This window comes from Asterias amurensis, chromosome 17 (genome assembly GCF_032118995.1).
Source record: "Asterias amurensis chromosome 17, ASM3211899v1".
NCBI classification, from domain to species: Eukaryota; Metazoa; Echinodermata; class Asteroidea; order Forcipulatida; family Asteriidae; genus Asterias; species Asterias amurensis.
In genome coordinates, this window is record NC_092664.1 from 4693810 (window position 1) to 4714840 (window position 21031).

Below are 21031 nucleotides of genomic sequence, written 5' to 3' on the forward strand. Positions count from 1 at the left end.
TGAAATGATTTTTGGGGTTAAACAAAGAATTGACTACAGTGGGATTCGAACCCACGACCTCCGGATTAACGTGGCGGCGCTCTACCAGCTGAGCTATCTAGCCCTATGTTGGCTGTGTCCATATTTTGTCAATATCTTTGTTTGGGGGTGCCAGTCAGAAGCCATACAACCGTATAGCTGTGTAGCCAGGGATCACACCCAAAATACGATACAACCTTGGAAGCGACAGCTAGTCAATTCTTTGTTCAACCCCAAGAATATTAATGTTGACCGCATACTGCGTTACTGCATCAGTTGGTTGACATCCTACATACTGGAAGGTTTCACTACCCCTGCAATAAGTGAACCACGTTTTCCACAATTCATTGTGTGTGAATTTCCACCACCTCTCTGGTGCCTCATTGCTTCAACAGCTCATGGAAACTTGCAATCGCCACAGTATGGGACATGCAAATTAATTAAAAAATACGTTTTTTTCCCCCCAAACTTTTAACCCCAAACTCTAACCCTAGCCCTAGACCTAGCCCTTAACTGCTAGGCAGTGACAATGAGCAAGTTTGAATCATATTGAAACACTGAGGCAGTTAGGATGGTAGTCCACCTTCCTCATTCTAAAGTAGAACATAACTGCTAGGCCAATGAGCTCACCCAGTGACAAGGAGCAAGTTTGAATCATATTGAAATACTGAGGCAGTTGAGATGGTTGTCCACATTCCTCATTTTAGAGTAGATCTAAACTGGTACATGTAGACTAATGAGCTCACCAAGTGATAAGGAGCTATTAAACAAAGCTGTGACTTGAATTATAATATTTATTTCAATGTTTACTCTCTGTTAGTTATAACTTGGATTTATAGCATACAAATTAGGAATTACTTAAAATATAGAAAAGCAAAACAGGTAAAACAATTAATGACTGATTCTTGTTACTTTAACCATAGATTTTATGCCATGAACACATACAAACTAAATAAGAGTACATGAAATGCAGTATACATTTAGTCCAAAGAGGTACATGTATTAAGGGCAATGTACACATTTGGTAATTACTCAAAATTTAGCATAAAACCCTACTTGATAACAAGCAACGGAGAGCTGTTGATAGTATAAAACATTGTGATAAACAACTACCTCTGAAGTAATGTAGTTTTTGAGAAAGAGGTAATTTTTTAATTAAATTTAGAATTAAAAGACTTCTGGTCAGAAGAAGCCTTTTATTCCTATCTGAAAGCACACTATTTTGTACAGCAAGGGTGTTTTTCTTTCATCATTATCTTGCAACTCCAATGACCAATTGAGAACAAATTTTCCAGGCTCGTTATTTTATGCATAGTTGGGATACACCAAGTGAGAATACTGGTCTTTGACAATTAGCAAATGTGTTCAGTGTCTTTAAGAGTAGCAACAGAGATTCTCTAGCTTTAGGCAAAACTCTTGATACGCAAATTATTGATAAACAAACAAACAAACAAACAAACAAACAAACAAACAAACAAACTGCCAAGACATGCAGTTTGGTTAAGGCTGCTGTGACTAACAACAGTAAGAGTCACATGCATGGGATGACTTTCTCCAGGGTTACACTCAACACCAAACATTTTACCTGTTACAAAGTTGACATCAAATTAAAGCTGCAAAACTATATTGCCCGAACATGTGTTCCAAAGTTAAATTCTTACAAACTTAATAACGATATAATCTATGGTTACTGGAGATAAAATGGTAAAAACAATTAGGTCAATTAGTTCACTTTGATAACAAATTCACTGTAACGGAGAGACATCTCGTTAAAAAACTACACAAATCTTCATTTTTCTTCAGTTACAGTGAATGTTTAGTCTACAATTATTTGTAATTGCATGTATTGGATGAAAATTGAATCTCTTAAACATTCCATTTCATCCAATTTAGATAATTGTAGATATATACAAGACCTGTGAAGATTTCATTTCATTGAGTGTTCGTGTGTATGAGATCCATGTAACCTTTGAACATTTCATTTCAATGAGTGTTCATGTTTATGAGATCCATGTAACCTTTGAACATTTCATTTCAATGAGTGTTTCTGTTTATGAGATCCATGTAAGCTGTGAACATTTCATTTCAATGAGTGTTCCTGTTTATGAGATCCATGTAACCTGTGAACATTTCATATCAGTGAGTGTTCATGTTTATGAGATCCATGTAACCTTTGAACATTTCATTTCAATGAGTGTTCCTGTTTATGAGATCCATGTAACCTGTGAACATTTCATTTCAATGAGTGTTCGTGTTTATGAGATCCATGTAACCTTTGAACATTTTATTTCAATGAGTGTTCCTGTGTATGAGATCCATGTAACCTGTGAACATTTCATTTCAATGAGTGTTCCTGTTTATGAGATCCATGTAACCTTTGAACATTTTATTTCAATGAGTGTTCCTGTGTATGAGATCCATGTAACCTGTGAACATTTCATTTCAATGAGTGTTCCTGTTCATGAGATCCATGTAACTTTTGAACATTTTATTTCAATGAGTGTTCCTGTTTATGAGATCCATGTAACCTTTGAACATTTTATTTCAATGAGTGTTCCTGTGTATGAGATCCATGTAAGCTGTGAACATTTCATTTCAATGAGTGTTCATGTTTGAGACATCGCCCTAAAATTCAGAGTTGTTATGTCCAGGCAGGGTGAATAATCCATATTCGAAACACACATTCTGAAAACCGTTACTGTCAGTCACGCTTCTCAAATTCAAACTGTTGAGCTAAATTACTGATATATTTTCTTTGACAACATAATTTGAAACTGAAATAATTCTCAAAATGCTTTATAGAATCAAAATCTGCGTTACTTCTAACTGAAGTGTTTACCAAAGTATGCCTTTCTTTAAGGTTTTGATGAGTATTACTGGTGCTAGAGGGGTTGTTAAGTCACAGAAGGCTCATAACAAAACCTCAAAGGATTCAAATTTGGTTTAACCTTTATAATTGTTAACTATAAACCACAAGGGGAACTGACTAATATTTATAAACGATACAATGTTTGTGTGACCTAGAGAGGTGAGATCTTACAATGATCAGACTGTTGTAGTTTATTTGCTTGTGTCAGGTTTCCATGTTGGTGCTGATATTCCACAAAACAGCAAATTATTTCTGAAAATTAGTCATGCAGGTGATTCCAGAGGAAAAATTGTAGAAATCTAATCCAAAGCGATTAAACTCGATAAAACATTTACCATGTTATTTTTACTCTTTATATTTTCTTGGCTGATGTTGTTGAAATGATATATTAGTCAAGAAATTAGTTTCTGTGTTGCCGAAATGTTTATCTCAGCTTGATTGTTATTGTGGTCCAGCATAATGTTTGATATTGTCTTTACTCATGCTGATAGATTTGAACTGATTTGTCTGGGGCCACAACCAGGTCACCAGCTGGTGTGAATGTGAGACCATTGGGACGAGCACAATCCTTGATGATACATCCAATGTACTTGCCATCAGGACTGTAATGATGGATATCACCTAGTGATGAGTATGGTCTTCTCTGTACAGCAACATAGATGCTACCATCCTTGTCACAACACACACCATGAGGTCTCCCAGGCTGATTGATATCTACTGAGAATACCATTTCACCATTGTAGGTTATTGATACTAACTTACTGTCTTTCCAGTTGGTGTAGATGAGTCGCTGTTTGTAGGTAGTCAAGTATCCACCAATCCCTGGAGCAGACAGTGTTCTGATGAGGGATCCATCTGGTGTGTGTAGAGTGATCTCTGCCTCAAATTCATAACCCACTGCTATCAGATTGTTGTCATCCACTGCAATACATGATGGTTCACTGCCTGGATTGAACTGATGGAGGAGCTGATAATTCCTGTTGAAGATCTTGACTGGTTGATCACCTAGAACAATGAGCTCATCATTCTTATTCACAGTCACTTTGCTTCGTCTGGTAAGACCTTGGATTGGTAGTTCTTGTGAGACAACATAGGATTGAGGGTTGCTCTCTGCTGGTATTGTAATCAAGCTGGTATTATCCCGAAGTGACACAACAATATCACTATTACAGTATGCAGCAACATCCCATGCACAAATCTCCACCATCTGTTGTGTCATGTTCTTGTATTTATTAATTTCTGTTTTTAATGTCCATTTGTCTTGTTTCATGGATCGAAATGTTCGCTTTCTAGCCCGAGCAGAAATAGCTGATTGTACTTGTTGGTCATCTTTTAGCACCAGTCTCCCTAGTGATTTCTGGTCTTCTTTAAAGTCCATATAAGTCAACCCATCTGGTACTTTTGTTGATTTCTTCTCTCTGTATTCTTTGAGGTCTTGTATAAGTTGTTCTATGTGATGTACAATCTTGATCCGTTGATCCATGAGTTGATTTACCTCATCCTGCTTGAGCTTTGCTTTGTTCATCTCTTTGCTGTTTGTAGCTCGTACAGTTTCCATTGTCTTGACTCTGTCTTCATAAATCTGTTCTGCCTCTTGCATCAGTTTCTGCTCCTCCTCTCTGATCCTGGCAGCCACCTTGGCAACCTCCTCATCGGCCTTCTTGGAGATTTTATGTTTGGTTGCAGCAAACATAGAGTCTAGTGTCTTACGAGATGTATCTATTTCCTGAATGGCAATGTTGAAGGTTGTGATACTCTGTCTTACTTCTGCTAGAAGTTCTGTGGCATGTTGTTTACTTTTGTCTGAAGCTTCACTCAGTTCTATTACAGGGTGCGTTCTGTGGTCTCTAGCAATGCAAGTTGAACATATCAGTTTCTTGCATGTTTCACAATACAGGATAAGATCCTTGCCAGTATGCTTGCTACACTTGGAAATAAACTCCTGACTGTGTACTGGTTTTCTTTGCTGCTGTTTCAGTCGAGTTTCCTTTGTTTCAATTGCTTCTATCAATGAAAGGACTGTTAAGTTTGTTTTGAGACCATCAATGCCATTTTCATTTATTAGAGTTTCTTGTCTACACACTGGACATGAAAGCTTTGTAGTACTTGGACTATTCTGTCTGAGTTGTTGAAGGCATTCAAGACAAAATGAATGAGAACACTCCAGTAGTTTGGGTTGCTTGAAGCGTTCACTGCAAATTGGACATTCAAGATGATCCTGACTTATCTCTTCTAGCATTGACTGAGCTGTTATATTGGATGCCATTTTGTTGTAAGTTGCTTTAATGATGATCTGTGAAGTAAAAGAAGAAATTGACTCAATTAGATAATATCAACAATGTACATATCCTGGTAGTTCCCTCATCAATGCAAGACTTGATTTCTTGACCGTATTACACTCCTTTGCATAAAGTTAAGGATTTTTAAATTGACTGATTTCATAACAGGTCTTGATTTTTGTTCTACGTTCTATGGTGACCAATCAAGTAGATAATATACACGGTCATACTAAACTGCTTGTCGATAAAGTTACATACATATTACAAGATCAAAGAAGTATAAGACTAGATGCCTCTTTTGCAGGTTGCAATACTTGAGCAGCTATGTTAAGTTGGAGAGGTTGGAGGGAAACCCCAGTCAGGGAAAACCCATGCAATAAGGTAGGGACTGAAAACACATTCCTCATTCAAGGCTTTGGGCGAGGATTTGAACCAGGGTCCACAGAGGGTGAAAGACAGGGAAAGAAACCACTGAGCCAAGTTGATTTCAAATATAGCATGCACCAATAGAAATCACAGTTTGTAAAATGATCCATGAAAATATCTTGACTTTATTTAAGTGAAGAGAGTACTACTTTGTTTCCTTCCATGAAGGGTGCACATCCCTACCCCCAAGTAGATAGAAAACAGAACAACTGCCTCATGAATGTTTTTGAATATAGTTTTAACCCTTTGGTGCACATGGCGCCCGCTAGGGACCACCAAAGAACACGTCAAATTGTACTTTTATAAATAGTCATTACTTAAAAACTACAGCCCCCATACATACTGCCCTCATCAGTTTTCATTTGGTGTGATATTCAACAGGGTTTGCTATTGAAATTTGTTGAGAAAAACATTGTTGAACATGTTCATTTTTTTGCTGTGTGAAAAATTAATCTGTGCACCAAAGGGTAAATGCTGTACTCAGCAAGATAAAAGCGTTGATTTTCTGTGCGCATATTTAGTATTTTTAAAGCCTTCTTTAAGGGAAGTGGAAAAGACTAGTGCAAATGTTTCCTTATTGCATTATGGTTTTTATGTTGTTAAATGCTTATTTCAGCTTGAATTTCATTCTGGTCCAGCATAATGTTTGTTGTTGATGTCTTTACTCATGCTGATAGATTTTAACTGAATTGAATGTAGCCACAACCAGATCACCAGCAGGTGTGAATGTGAGACCATTGGGAGCAGCACAATCCTTGATGATACATCCAATGTACTTGCCATCAGGACTGTAATGATGGATATCACCTGATGATGAGTATGGTCCTCTCCGTACAGCAACATAGATGTAGATGCTACCATCCTTGTCACAACACACACCATGAGGCAACCCAGACTGATTGATATCTACTGAGAATACCATTCCACCATTGTAGGTTACTGATACTAACTTACTGTCTCTCCAGTTGGTGTAGATGAGTCGCTGTTTGTAGGTAGTAAAGTATCCATCAATCCCTGGAGCAGACAGTCTTCTGATGAGGGATCCATGTGCCCAGTCCGCAAGCCGCGATCGGTCCGTCATCGGTCCACCAGCGGCACCACCAGCGGGCCGTCAGTGGTTGCCACCGGCGGACCGCCGGAACAAACGTCCGCCCGCTCGACGTCGGTCCACCGGCGGCAGCCGATGGAGGACCTATGATGGGCCGACGGCGGACCATGCTAGCGGTCCGTCAGTGGCTGCCCTCTGCTGGTCCGCCGTAGGCCCAGTAACGGCACACAGTCGGCTTCCGCCGGTGGACCGACAGCGAGCCGGCGGACGTTTGTTCCAGCGGTCCGCTAGTGGCAAGCCTTTGATGGTCCGCCATAGGCCCAGTGTCGGCACACAATTGGCTGCCGACGGTGGACCGACAGCGAGCCGGCGGACGTTTGTTCCAGCGGTCCGCTAGTGGCAAGCCTCTGATGGTCCGCCGTAGGCCCAGTAACGGCACACAATCGGCTGCCGACGGTGGACCGACACCGAGCGGGCGGACATTTGTTCCAGCGGGCCGCTAGTGGCAGGCCTCTGATGGTCCGCCATTGGCCTATCATCGGTCCTCTGACGGCTGTCGACGGTAGACCACCAGCCAACGTTTGAGCCGGCGGTCCGCCAGCGGCAGCCCTCTGATGGTCTGCCCTGTATAGGCCCTCTGTGGGCTGCCGACGGTGGACCACCAGCGAGGCAGCTGACATTTTGTGCGGGCGGCCCGCTAGCGGCAGCCCTCTGATGGTCTTCCCATGGCCCACGATAGGCCCTATGTCGACTGCCGACGGACCACCGGCGGGCGAGTCAGCGAATCATAAAGTTGACAAATGATTGGTAAAAATGTCTTGGTCGGAGCCAGTTCAACGAAAAGTACTGTATCAGCTTTAATTTGTACCATAAGCAACTCATTTTAAAAGGCTCTATTTTCAGCTCACCATTTTCAACCACTCGAGAATTCATGTACATGAAATTATATTTTACTTAAAATACAAACATTAAAAAATTACAAACAAATAGTTCACAGCAGAAAAACAAAGTTTAGAGGTCAGGCACGGAAAGTGTCTCTGCATTGGGTGATGAATTTAATACTTCAAAAGAAAATCATAAAGTTCATAATAAACTTACTAACAAAACATGTACATGTAACAGTGACCACAGCTCCAGCTAGCCAGCAAGAATTTCAAAGGTGATGCTTGTGTTGTGTTAAATATTTGTTTATTAAGAAGGGGTAAAACAAAGATCTAGACTCCAACTTTTCAATGGTGGTGATGATGACCCTTGGATTTCATTATGCTGCAGTGCAACTGATGATCGCTTTTCTATTCTACTTACTGTTCAAAACAAAATCAAAACATGGAGAAATGGTCAGAATCAATCTAACATAATTATGTATTAGAACAGGTTGATTTAGACCTTTTCTCCATGTTTGGTTTCTACAAGTTGTACTATGTACATCAACCAGATTTTCTTTTGTTTTCCTTCAAATGAGTTCGTGTTGAGTAGCTAGCTGTTAATGTTAAATGGATTATACTGACCTGGGCTCGATTTCACAGAGCTGTTTAAGTACAGAAAAGTAGCTAACATTGACATTATTTTGTAACCACAATAAGATTACCAGCCAAACCACCAAATCACATGGACAATTTGTGACTGGTATACTGCTCATATCTACTAAGCAGAATCTTGTTAAGCAATAACTGTCTTCTTAAGCAGCTCTATGAAATTAGGCCCCGTGACCCTGACCTTTCTTATCATGTTCATTGGACAGCTGTACTCTGTACAATTATACCAAGGTAGGTGGGCTTACCCCTCCAGTAATGTATCATGGGAACACCAACCGAATCCAACGGCCATGGAGGATAATTGAGGATCCAATGGGAAAAAGTTCACTTCAGTTGTATCATGATAATTAAGCATATTTGTACACAGTTAATGTAAAAACTGTTGTTCTAAATCATTTCACAATAACAAGGGAAAGTGTAGTGTAAAAATTTCAGTTTTGTTAACGCCAAGGGTCTAATGTAATTTTTTCTTCCACAAAACACAATGTCCACAGATTAACATTGAACTTACGGTACACAGTTTGAAGATAAGGATAGTAGAAAGCTCTTTTTTTAATTTTACTTACTGAGGTGTTGTAGTTTTTGAGAAATGAGTAAAAGGATGTCACAAAAAAATGATTTTCGTCTCAGTTTTAGCATGTAAAAATGTATTAACCAATTGTGGTTTGTTATTGGATAATATCACTGGTTAATGAGCTTTTACATGCTAAAATAATTTTTTTCTCACTGAGATGAACACTATATTTTGTGACTTGTTTAACTTATTTCTCAAAAACTATAGCACCTCAGTAAGTAATATTTGAAGAGCAGCTTTATTATCTTCAAACCGTGTGAGTTTAATGTAAAATATGTGGAAATTTTTAAAAAAGTACCTGAAAGGGTATATTTTTTATGTACTTTTTCCTAACAAAAAACAATGTCCACAGATTTACATTAAACTTACACAGTTTGAAGATTATGATAGTAGAAAGCTTCCCTTGAAATTTTATTTACTGAGGTGCTGTAGTTTTTGAGAAATGAGTAAAAGTAATAACTTTCATCTCAGTTTTAGCATGTAAAAACGTATTAAACAGTTATGCTATGGTTTTGGTATAATATCATAACTGGTTAAGGAGATTTGACATGCTAAAATCATTTTGGTCTCATGAGACCAAAATGATTTTGTGACTTGTTTTACTCATTTCTCAAAAACTACACAACCTTAGTTAGTAATATTCAAAGGGAAGCTTTCCACTATCATCATCTAAAAACCCTGTAAATTAAAGATAAATCTGTGGACATTTTGAAAAAGTACCTGAATCCTTTAAACTAAAGTAAGCAAACATTTATTATAATGGCGATTGAATAGATCAGTTAGTCTTTTAAAAATGCAACACAACAGTATACATGGAAGTCTCTTTTTGGAATATTTATATTGTGCAAGTAGCCCCAACCAAAATCCTGGTCTTTTGAGAAATGCCACGGTGACCATGCTCCTACTCCATGCACTAGCCTTCTGTTGATGGTTGCCTTCATCAGAGAGAGAATTAGCACAAAGAACTGCAAAAGAAAAAAAAATTCGGGAACAAATGTAAAAGAAATAATTAATGTAATATTTGCCGTAACTATATGGTTCTGGGTTGCATTTAGACCCCTACGACTGTCTGACTACGATAGCCTGATACACAGATAATGCCGCCACCAGCAGGTGCACTGACTAGGCCTGGGCGACTAGTGCGACTTGTCGTAGTCGCCAATATGAAATCAATAGTCTAATCGCAAATACTGTTTATAATTATCAACTACTCGGTTAATCATGCTGCCACGACTACTAAATACAAAAATGATGGAGACTATGAGTTTGGTAAATCAATCATGTCGCTCATTAGTATTCATGACAACATAATTTAACTACAAAACAAAATCAGACATCAGTGACACAATCATTAATTTGTGTCCACTTGAATTTTACTACATTGGCATTGCGACTAGTGATAGTGTCCTAGGTATAGACGATGTGACCTCTGACGTCACACAAAAACCATAACATGATTCGCGCGCATACCGCTGGGCAAAACCTTTATGTTTTGCAGCCAGCTAGAAAGTGGAGCGATCTTACCATGACTACGTGTCATTCTGCCCCGCGAAGCATGACGTATACAGTGTTGTTTCAACAGAGGGCGGTTTAAATGTAAACATAGGTCACATCGTCTATAGATAGGTGCAACAATTTGAAGTGCGACTAGTCAAGGTAAAATTCACTGCTGGGCAACTAGTGAAATTTTCTACTTGACTAGTCTAGCTCAAATAATAGTCCTGACTTTGACACTAGCCTTACATACAATTACAATACGTAGTTGCGACTCATTTTCAATTCCCAAGATGCATTTTGAGTAATGTTTGCCAAACTTTAAACCATGGAGGTAGCTACCTCCATGTTTAAAGTTTAAACTTATTAATTTGTCTTTTTGACATGTTTGAATGATGGCAAAATAAACGGAAACCCTGGGTTTTCATGGGTATACTTTAAATACTCCCATACAATACAACACCCTTGAACCTGACAATACTAGCCAACGAAAAGTACATGTATAATGTACTTGTTTTTCTACTGGTGTAGTTTTATATATATAAAAGAATCACATTTTGCTATTTGTATTGATTTTAATAACAACGTCAACAGTTTTACAGTTACACTAAACTAAAAACTGTATCACCTACCAAAATTTTCCCAGACGGATGTGATGATTCTTTCTTGTTCTTGCTCGAGTTTCACTGTACAATTCACATCTGATGAACCGTCATTTCACACAGTCAGGTTTCAAAAATACTGCAATACCGACTCGAATACGAACAATATCTACACAGAATTGGTCGGTTGGTTGTTGGAGCAGTGCGACAGTTGAGTTTCCCCGATTCAAACAGGCCAAAATGGCAAGTCATCGTGTAGGGAGACGGGGCTCTAACCATCTAGATGTAGAGTTTACGTGTGTGAAGTCAGGGTGCTGTAAAACGCCCTCTCGCGGTGGCTATTGTTTCGTCTGTGTCTAATAATAAACTCGGGCGCAGTGATTAATTAATTATTGTTTACGTTTGTTTTTACAGTTATTCTTAAAAAAAAACCTATAATATTGTTTTAGTTACAGGCCTACTGAATTTTATTTTGAATGCTTTATTTGCAAGTATAACAGGTAAAAGTACATTAACATTAGTTATGGGATCCTCGTTTGATCAGATTGGAAGTTAACAAGAATCGGGGAGTCCCAGTCTGCCGGAGATTCTGTCAGTCTGTGCCCCCATCAATTTTATGGAAAATAAAATTATCAGTAATAACAATTGGCTGGAACAGGAGGTTCATTTAAGGCACTGGACACTGTTGGTAATAACTCAACAAAATTATTGTTAGCATAACAACTTGATAATAAGCAATGATAGAAAACATTGTGAGGAACGGCTCCCTCATCAGTAGGCACAGTTTTTTTTTAGAAAGAATTAGTAATTTTCTCACTAAAATATTGATATCGAGGCCTGCAGTCACGCGGTGGGTCTCGAAATCAAGCATCTGAGGTGAAAGCACACAACTTCGTGTGACAATGGTGTTAAAATTATTTCATTATTATCTCGCAACTTGCTTCGCACGACCAATGATTATTGGGTTTAAATTTTGTTGTTCAGTTAAACAATTTTCAAGATAACCAATTACGTAGTGTGAGGACTTTGACAAAAATAAAGATCAGTGTCTTAAAAAAAGTAGTTTGTACAAATATCCCCATCGGGGAGAAGGGTGGTGGGGGCAGCTCTAGGACAGATCATCCTGCCACATTAGCCTAATGGAAACCCTTATGGATTCAATCAGTTGGATTCCCATGAAGACGGGACACTAATTTAAGAGGGAAGCATGATGCACTGCTGCTTCGTGTCGGTGCAGGACCCAATCTCTATTATTTCTAAAAGAAAAACAAACATTGAAAACAATAATGTATTCATTTTGGTTTTACCCATATAATTATACAACGATGTGTATTTGCACTGTCAGTACTTTCCCATGATGTGTGAAAACAGGCATTGGGTTGGGATTCGATCCCATGACCTCAGCAACTCGAGAGCAGTGTCATACCAACTAGACCAATATTATTGCACACCCGGTAGCTAGAGGCAGTTCAAATCCTATGTTTTAGCATAATTATATTGCTGACTGCAGCCGAAGGCCGCTGCGTTCGTACATGGGCCGCCTCTGCCGTTTTTAAGTATAAGCACAATGGGCCCAGTATTTCTCGCAAAAAGCTGTGAAGCAGAAAATGTTTATTACTTTTTAAAAATTATACCTTTGCTAGGCAGAAATTAACTGGGGCACCACCGTACAATGCAAACTGGGCTGGTAGTCTAATTTCTGCATAATATGCAACCAAGTTTTTGTGCTTTCTTTTTAATAGTGACTATAAAATTGAGCCCTGTCGTGTACCATTACAAAACCAATATCGGTCAGCTGTCTGTTCTCGGTTCTTGAGCGGCATGCCTCTGATGGTATGCCAGTGGTTGCCAATGTCGGTCCGCTATCGGTTCATGGGCGGCATGCCTCTGGTGGTTTGTGGTATGTCGGTCCACTATCGGTTCTTGAGCGGCATGCCTATGATGGCATGCCAGTGGTTGCCAATGTCGGTCCATTGTCGGTTCTTGAGCGGCATGCCTCTGGTGATATACCAGAGGTTGCGGATGTCGGTCCGCTGTCGGTTCTTGGGCGGCATGCCTCTGGTGGTATAGCAGTAGTTGCCGATGTCGGTCCGTTGTCGGTTCTTGGGCGGCATGCCTCTGGTGGTATACTAGTGGTTGCCGAGGTCGGTCCGCTGTCGGTTTTTGGCGGTATGCCTCTGCTGGTATATCAGTGGTTGCCGATGTCGGTCCGTTGTCGGTTCTTGGGCGGCATATCTCTGGTGGTATACTAGTGGTTGACGAGGTCGGTCCGCTGTCGGTTCTTGGGCGGCATGCCTCTGGTGGTATGTCAGTGGTTGCCGATGTCGGTCCGCCATCGGTTCTTGAACGGCATGCCTCTGGTGGTATACCAGTGGTTACCGATGTCGGTCCGCTGTTGGTTCTTGGGTGGCATGCCTCTGGTGGTATGCCGCGTGGTTGCCGATGTCGGTCCGCTAGAGGTTTCGAAGCGGCACGCCGCGGCTGTCTGCCACTTGGATACCAGTCGCGGACCGTCGTTGGTTTTTGGTCGGCGTACCGCCAAGCGTAAGCCGCTTGGCTACCACTAGCGGACCGCTGTCGGTATTAGGTAGGCTTGCCGATGCCGACCGGCCGCTCATCAGCCACCACTTGCCACTGGCGGTCCGACGGCGGCTTGCGGACTGGGTGGTTTGTGTAGAGAGATCTCTGCCTTGTCATAATAACCCACTGCTATCAGATTGTTGTCACCCACTGCAATACATGATGGTTCACTGCCTGGATTGAACTGATGGAGGAGCTGATAATTCCTGTTAAAGATCTTGACTGTTCCACTATCTAGAACAATGAGCTCATCATTCTTATTCACAGTCATACTGGCTATACCTTGGATTGATAGTTCTTGTGGAATGATAGTAGGTTGAGGATTGCTCTCTGCTGGTATTGTAATCAAGCTTGTATAATCCATATCTGACACAACAATATCACCGTTGAGAGTATGCAGCAACATCCCATGCATGAATCTCCACCATCTGTTGTGTCATGTTCTTGTATTTATTAATTTCTGTTTTTAATGTCCATTTGTCTTGTTTCATGGATTGAAGTGTTGGCTTTGTGGCCTGAGCAGAAGTTGCTGATTGTACTTGTTGTTCATCTTTCAGCACCAGTCTCCCTAGTGAGTTCTGGTCTTCTTTAAAGTCCATATAAGTCAACCCATCTGGTACTTTTGTTGATTTCTTCTCTCTGTATTCTTTGAGGTCTTGTAAGAGTTGTTATATTTGACGTTCAATCTTGATCCTTCGATCCATGATGAGTTGATTTACCTCATGCTGCTTGTGTTCTGCTTTGTTCATATCTATGTTGTTGGTAGCTCTTGCAGTTTGCATTGTCTTGACTCTGTCTTTATAAATCTGTTCTGCCTCTTGCATCAGTTTCTGCTTCTCCTCTCTGATCCTGGCAGCCACCTTGGCAATCTCCTCATCAGCCTTCTTGGAGATTTTCTCTTTAGTGGCAGCAAACATAGAGTCTAATGTCTTACGAGACATGTCTATTTCTTGAATAGCAATGTTGTAGGTATTTATTTTATGTATTAATTCTGCTACAAGTTCTGTGGCGCTTTGTTTGCATTTGTCTGAAGCTTCATTAATTTCAATCAGAGAATGGGTTTGATGGTCTTTTGAAATGCAAGTTGTGCATATCAACTTTTTGCAATTGTTACAAAACATAAGATCTTTGTCAGTATGCTTGCTACATTTGGTTACAAGTTCTTTTCCAGGAAGTTGTTTTAGTTGATTTTCCTGTTTTTCAAAAGCTTCTATCAAGGAAAGGGTTTTAAAGTCTGCTTTCAGACCCTCAATGCCATTTTGTTTTAACAGAGTTTTCTGTCTACACACTGGACATGAAAGCCTCTGTTTATGTGCCAGACAGACACGCAAAAATGGTAACTTGCAAACTGAAAGTTGATTTCAGGTTCAATATTCAGGATACAATACACCCACATAGACATACAACAATGGCGCATGTATAATGTAGGCCTACCATGTACCAGTCAGATATTTAGTACACGGTTCAGTTATTTCTTTGTATACTGCACCTAGCTGTTGGTTGTCTCTTTATACGAGTCAGACAGCCTAAAGTACTCATTTTGTGACTCTAGGAGGAAATCAAAGTTTGAAGTGAAATGAAATTTGAAGTTTTAAAGTTTATATTTTTGAGTTCAACATTACAACAGACATGCACATTGCACAGTCAAACTAAAAGACTGAACCTAACGCTTGTTTCACTTTCTCCTAAGTAATGAGTTGAATGAGAAACCTTGAAAGTTCTTCAGTCGTTTCCACGAGCGATGGATTGGACATTCCTTTTTATGATGATGTATCAACTTGGAACTTTGGCCACTTACAGGTAGATTGATAAGAAAGAATGAGTCTCAGAAGTATGACACTGGTGCCCGTTGAGTGAGCTAAAACAGCTTTTGCATTAAATCTTCTTGTATAAAACTTGCCTCTGACACTGACAGGCAGATTCATATAAAATAATAAAACTCATCATGAAAGCATTACAGTTTTTTTTTAAATGATGTATGGACATGAAACTCGATTAAATTGTGCCACTGACTGGCAAAATGTGTATGAAAGAGGTAAACTCTTAAATTAAGACAATGGTTCTGGTTGAATGAGCTAAGACAATAGAACAAGTGCAACTTTGATACATTTATATTTATCCTACCACCAAGAGGGGAAAGTATAGTTCATGTAGTGTTAATTATTTTCTGGCTGAGTACATTTCTAAGATTTGTGACTCTACCTGTACAAACAAACTGCAATCACATGATGTATACAATGTATTAGGTGTATGAATTTAATCATTTTGTTCCTTGTCTATGTGTTTCTCTACTTAGTCTACCCATGGAGGTAGAATTAGAACAATTCAACCTCCATGGTCTACCCTACTGTACAAGACTGTAGGGATTCATGCAAACATCATCATTGGTACTGTTCAGTATCACTTTGAATGCTGCCCTCATATGGCAAATACATTGACACCATAATTTTGCTGTGCTGATTTTGGTGCCCTGCGGCCTATACACATATCAGCTTATTATGCCACAGATTCGGCTTTCTGCAATTCATGTGTCTACTAAAACAAACTCATTATCCTTAAAAAAAATCTGAACAAAATCAACTCTGATAATAATAAGCTATAAATAAGAGTAAACTGTTGGGTAATGTACTAATCCTCTTTTGAGGTAGTGTTGGCTTTGAAAAGCCCTTTAGTTTGGTCTTGACTTTTCAAACAGTTCACTCTGCTAGTCTAGAGCAAAGAACATCACTTTAACTCGATCCCTGATTCTGACTAATCTTATAATCAACTTACTTGAATTATGACGAAGAAGATTGCTAAAAACACAGCATCCAATCTGTTAGATGAGTAGGATATTCAAGCAATGATCCGTTTGACTATTACACAGTGACACTCCCTACCTGGTACTGCTATAAGTCTGACTGTGAACATTGCAAATGTGGAAATACCAAATTCTATATTTAAGTCTTTGTGTTGTGTGAATGAAGTGTAGTATGCATGGGTAATTTTGAGTCAGCTTTTCAGATTCAAACTAGGCAGGGTATTCTTATGATAAATATCAATATTGTACTGTTGTGTTCAGGTCACTAAGGTCTTACATGTATTTACACTGGCTGGTTCTATGCTTATGAAATGAGTGGGTGTATGGGGTTTGGGTTTGTTATTGTAGGATCACCTCCTTGGCTGTACATTGCGCATTGTGTGTAGGTTCTGTCCCAACTTAATCATCCCAACTATAGTTGGGACTGGTCCAACTTGTGTTATGACGGGTGCATTGTGCACAGTTTCTTTCACACAATCAGGCAAACCCAGTTATACTCAAGTTGGGACTGCCCATCTATAGTTGGGTTGATTCTAGAGTTGGGACGGGACCAACTTGTGTTATGACGGGTGCATTGTGCACAGTTTCTTCACCCAATCAGGCAAACCCAGTTAGACTGGTCCCAACTGTAGTTGGGTTGATTCTAGAGTTGGGACGGGACCAACTTGTGTTATGCCCTATGTATTTCTCGTTTGTGGGAATTCCCAGTTTCTATATTTAGCATTTGTGTTGTACACTGTGCTATGTGATGTATTGTCATTTACTGTACAGATACTCATACTGCATTACACACTGACAGACTTTGACGAATAACCTTAACCTCTGACCGGTTCATATAAAACTGGGACTGTGTTTGTATTGTGAAAGAGATTGGCTGTTGTCAGCTTGGCATTTACATGTATTCTATTGTGGGAGCTTTCAGAGTTCCCTTAGTGGGAAGATTTTCTAAACAACTGACAACCAAACAAACACTCTAGGCCTAAATTGACGTGCCAAACTGAATACCCTAATTTGTATCCCCCACTTTTTTGAAATGATATCAACTTTGGAAAAGTCAGTTTTTGTCCATGCAGCCCTTAGAGCCCCAGACCCAGCCCTTTAGGCCCTCACCCTACCCCCTAGACCAAAGTTAACTCCCACCCTTGGCTAGACCTTAAGCCCCACATCAGTTTCACTCTGTTTCTTAGACTCCATGCTTTTGGCATTTTTTTTCTAAAGATGATTTAAATAAAAACATTTTACAGTAGGCCTTACTGTTTGTAAACATTTAGCCCTTCATAAATTGTAGAATGAATGACCTGTAACTATTGATTAGCGGACCAGGTTGATGCGGGTTGTTCTTAGCAAAGCAAGTGTGAAAGCGTTTTGATCGACACTGTGTAATAATTCGTTATTACATGTAGCTCATGTATAAATCTTCACCTTTTAGAAAACTTTAAAACAAATGTTGTCTTCTTTGTTTTACCATTGCAGCAATTGAACTTGCTTTGGATGAACCAGATGAACCAGTGGAAATGGGGGAGCCAGCAGCTTCACACTTCATGATAATAGAGTCTGCATGTTGGTTGTTCACAAGATGGATGGCACTGCGATCTCTTGGAGCTCCATTTCATGAAAGGGTAAGTGGTTCTTTTGGGATTTATCTTAATCAATCTACGACTGACAAAGTGGGACAGGATCAAGAGGCTGTTGATGAGTAAATGACAAATTAAAAAACAATGGGCAAGTAATGGTATGAGAAAACAGCTGCTGAACGTAACAACAAGTTGGAGATGCAACTATCAAAAGGATGGTCCATGTGGAAAGGCTATGTAAAGGGGAGTATAGAGAGGGGGAGGGGGTTGCATATGGTATCATAAATGTCCATTGTCCAGTTATGAACGTGTGGTGAAGAGGGGACTGGGCTTTGACAGCAAGTCTAGAATGCCTCAAAGTGGACGACAAAATACAACTACAATCAATTCACTTGATGTGTGAACTGGGACAACTTGAACGTTTGAAAACGTTTTTTTTACATTTTTTTTTTTGTGTCCAACAACCAGCTGTCCATACTCTTTACCGGTGTCCCTACACTCTTTTACCGATGTCCCCACACTACAGAAGCTAGGCTTGTAACAAAGCTGTTAAAATACATACTAGCATAACAAGTTACTTGATAATGAGCAATGGAGAGCTGTTGATGGTCTCACACATTGTGAGAATTAAAGACTCCCTCTGAAGTCAGGTAGGATTTGAAAAAAGAGGTAATTGCGCAGTAAAGTATTTGAATCTGTCAGAAAGACTTCAGCCCTGAAGCCTAAAGATTTACTGTAAAACTTACACTGTTTAAAGATAACAATCCAATATAACTTGCTCAGGTAAACTAGGGTTTGAAAAACTTCACAGTCTTTTTTATAGCATACATGTAGGTGAGGCATATCCTTTACTGTCCTGGAAACAAAAACACATATACATAGCAACTGTGTTTTCCTCATAGGATGGTTGACGAATTTCCTTAACTATGACGAATTTCCTTAACTATTCTAGTTAAGGAGTAAAAACAAATACATAGTATGTGTTTTTTCATTCTAGGTTGGTTGAGGCAATTCCTTAATTATCCTAGGAGTATAAAATACATGTTAACATCTGTTTTTCTTCCTATGACGGTTGAGGCATTTCCTAAACCATCACCATCATACGATTAAAAAACACAAAGCAACTCTATCTTTCCTCTTAGGATGGATCATAGGAATAAAAAATACATGTTTAATGTTTTTTGTTCCTAGGATGGTTAAGGAAATGCCTCAACCATCCTATGAGAAAAATACAGTTGCTATGTGTTTTTGAATCCTAGGACGGTTCAGGAAATGCCTCAACCATCATAGGAAGAAAAAAGACATGAATGGTTTATGCTTTTCCTCATCCATTCTACGACTAATAAAGATATGTTAACTGTGTTTTTCCTCTTAGGATGAATAGGGCATTTCCTTAACTATCAATTTCATAATAGATGTTAAATTTGCATCGGGGATAAAGAATATTAATTTTGGTTTTTACCCATACACTGATGTGTGTTAGCACTGTATACTCAGTACTTTCCCGAGTCCTTTGAAAAAACCTTGGTAGTCTAGTTGGTAAGACACTGCTCTAGAATTGCAAGGGTCGTGGGTTCGAATCCCACCCGAGTAACATGCCTGTGATATTTTTTCACAGGACTCGGGAAAGTACTGAGTATACAGTGCTAACTCATATCAATTGCATGCTCCTTCACTGCGCTCATACGCATGAAAAACAGTTCTTTGGAAAGATGTTTCTGTTAGCGGACAAGGGACGTAGAGAAGACGAAGAAGTGTCAATAAAATAATAAAATAAAAAACTAAAAAAACGGACAGAAATAGAAGGTGTTCCGGGCTGTTGGCCTGAACACCTAAAAAGCTGTCTCTTCTAGCCTTTCAGTTATCTCCCTGGAAATTCCGGACATTAATTAAAGTCATTCACAGTTTAAGGTGGTGTACATATCATTAACTATTCACATTGTTAGTCACTTTTATTTGCTTCCTATGTGTTTCTTCAATAGGCTGTTCTGAGTAATCCCAGTAATTACAATTGTTTATAGCAATTATTCATACAGCAGGCCTATGAGTTTTGGTAAGATTAAACCCTGTCTAGTAATCCTCTTGCTTTGAGTTGTACCATGTCGTTGTGCCTGAATAGGAGAGCCAAATTAATGGAAAATTAGCAAGCGGTTCTTGTTGCATCAGATTTTTGTCAAGATTTCTGAATTTGTCAACAATGCATTTCACTTGTTCTAATGATATTGGTTGTTTTTGTGATGGGGGTTTGTGAAGATGTTCTAATGATATTGGTTGTTTTTGTGATGGGGGTTTGTGAAGATGTTCTAATGATATTGGTTGTTTGTGTGATGGGGGTTGGTGAAGATGTTTTTGACCCACTCTGAATAGTTACATGTAGCTGATCTATCAGTGAAACTACTGGTAACCGATAGCCTGTGCTGGTCTCACTCTTGGCTTGATTCTTGAGGATCCAGCGCCGAAGTTGAATGGGCAATCTTTTGGACCAGTGCCCTGGCATTCCGCAGCTGAAGCTAATGTCAGCATTTGGCATGCCTGTCCAAACAAACACAAATGAAAAACAAGAGCAGGAGCAAATGGAAACAATTTGATACATGTATGTACATGAAAGAAATCAAAATATTTCTTTGTGAAACTTGATAAGATTTTTGTGTATAAGATGCAAACACCGGGCGGCGTAACCAGGTCTGAACATATGGATTTGTTGTAACAGCGCTATTTATACTCAGTCATGCATTGGTTTAATAGTGGCGCACTACGCTCACGTGACAATTACAGTGGGTGCACTCACGTGACAAGTCCATCGGGAGGCTGGGCGTCTATTGGTATGCGACTATCATTTGATTTAAACCAAATTTTCATGCTTCTTGGCTGCGCTCATACACATGAGAAAGGGTTTCACCCTAATGACTGACACTTACACAAGCTACAATACTAATCATTGTTTTGTTTCATCAGGTTATTAAAGCATGGGAAAGTGCCGGTTGTATGTCGATTATGAACCGACACAAAGATAATGAGTTGAGCTAGGGTATGGGTGTTATCCAATAATATCGAAAATATCCAATGTCATTCATCAAATTTACTATTTGGAAATTTTTTGTTTATTACCTCAAAAAAGATAACGATCAGTCGTAGATCCATTCTTCATAATGAAGTTGCTGTTTATTGAGCGTCTTTGTCTTTTCTTATTGTCAATTTCCTTGAGAGCTGCTTCCTCTGCAATCTGAACCCT

At 39.3% G+C, this 21031-nt stretch overlaps 1 protein-coding gene and 1 pseudogene across 1 annotated transcript; both read right to left on the reverse strand.

Annotated features, from left to right (window-relative positions):
* Window positions 1-713: 713 nt before the first annotated feature.
* LOC139949425 (uncharacterized) lies at window positions 714-16318 on the reverse strand. The gene is made up of 2 exons (XM_071947754.1): window positions 16198-16318; window positions 714-5180 (listed from the first exon to the last, which is right to left on the reverse strand). Exon 2 carries the CDS (start codon window positions 5151-5153, stop codon window positions 3363-3365), a length of 1791 nt encoding a protein of 596 aa, XP_071803855.1. The 5' UTR covers window positions 5154-5180; window positions 16198-16318; the 3' UTR covers window positions 714-3362.
* On the reverse strand, window positions 6254-20940 carry LOC139950080 (uncharacterized; annotated as a pseudogene).
* Between the last annotated feature and the right edge of the window lie 91 nt (window positions 20941-21031).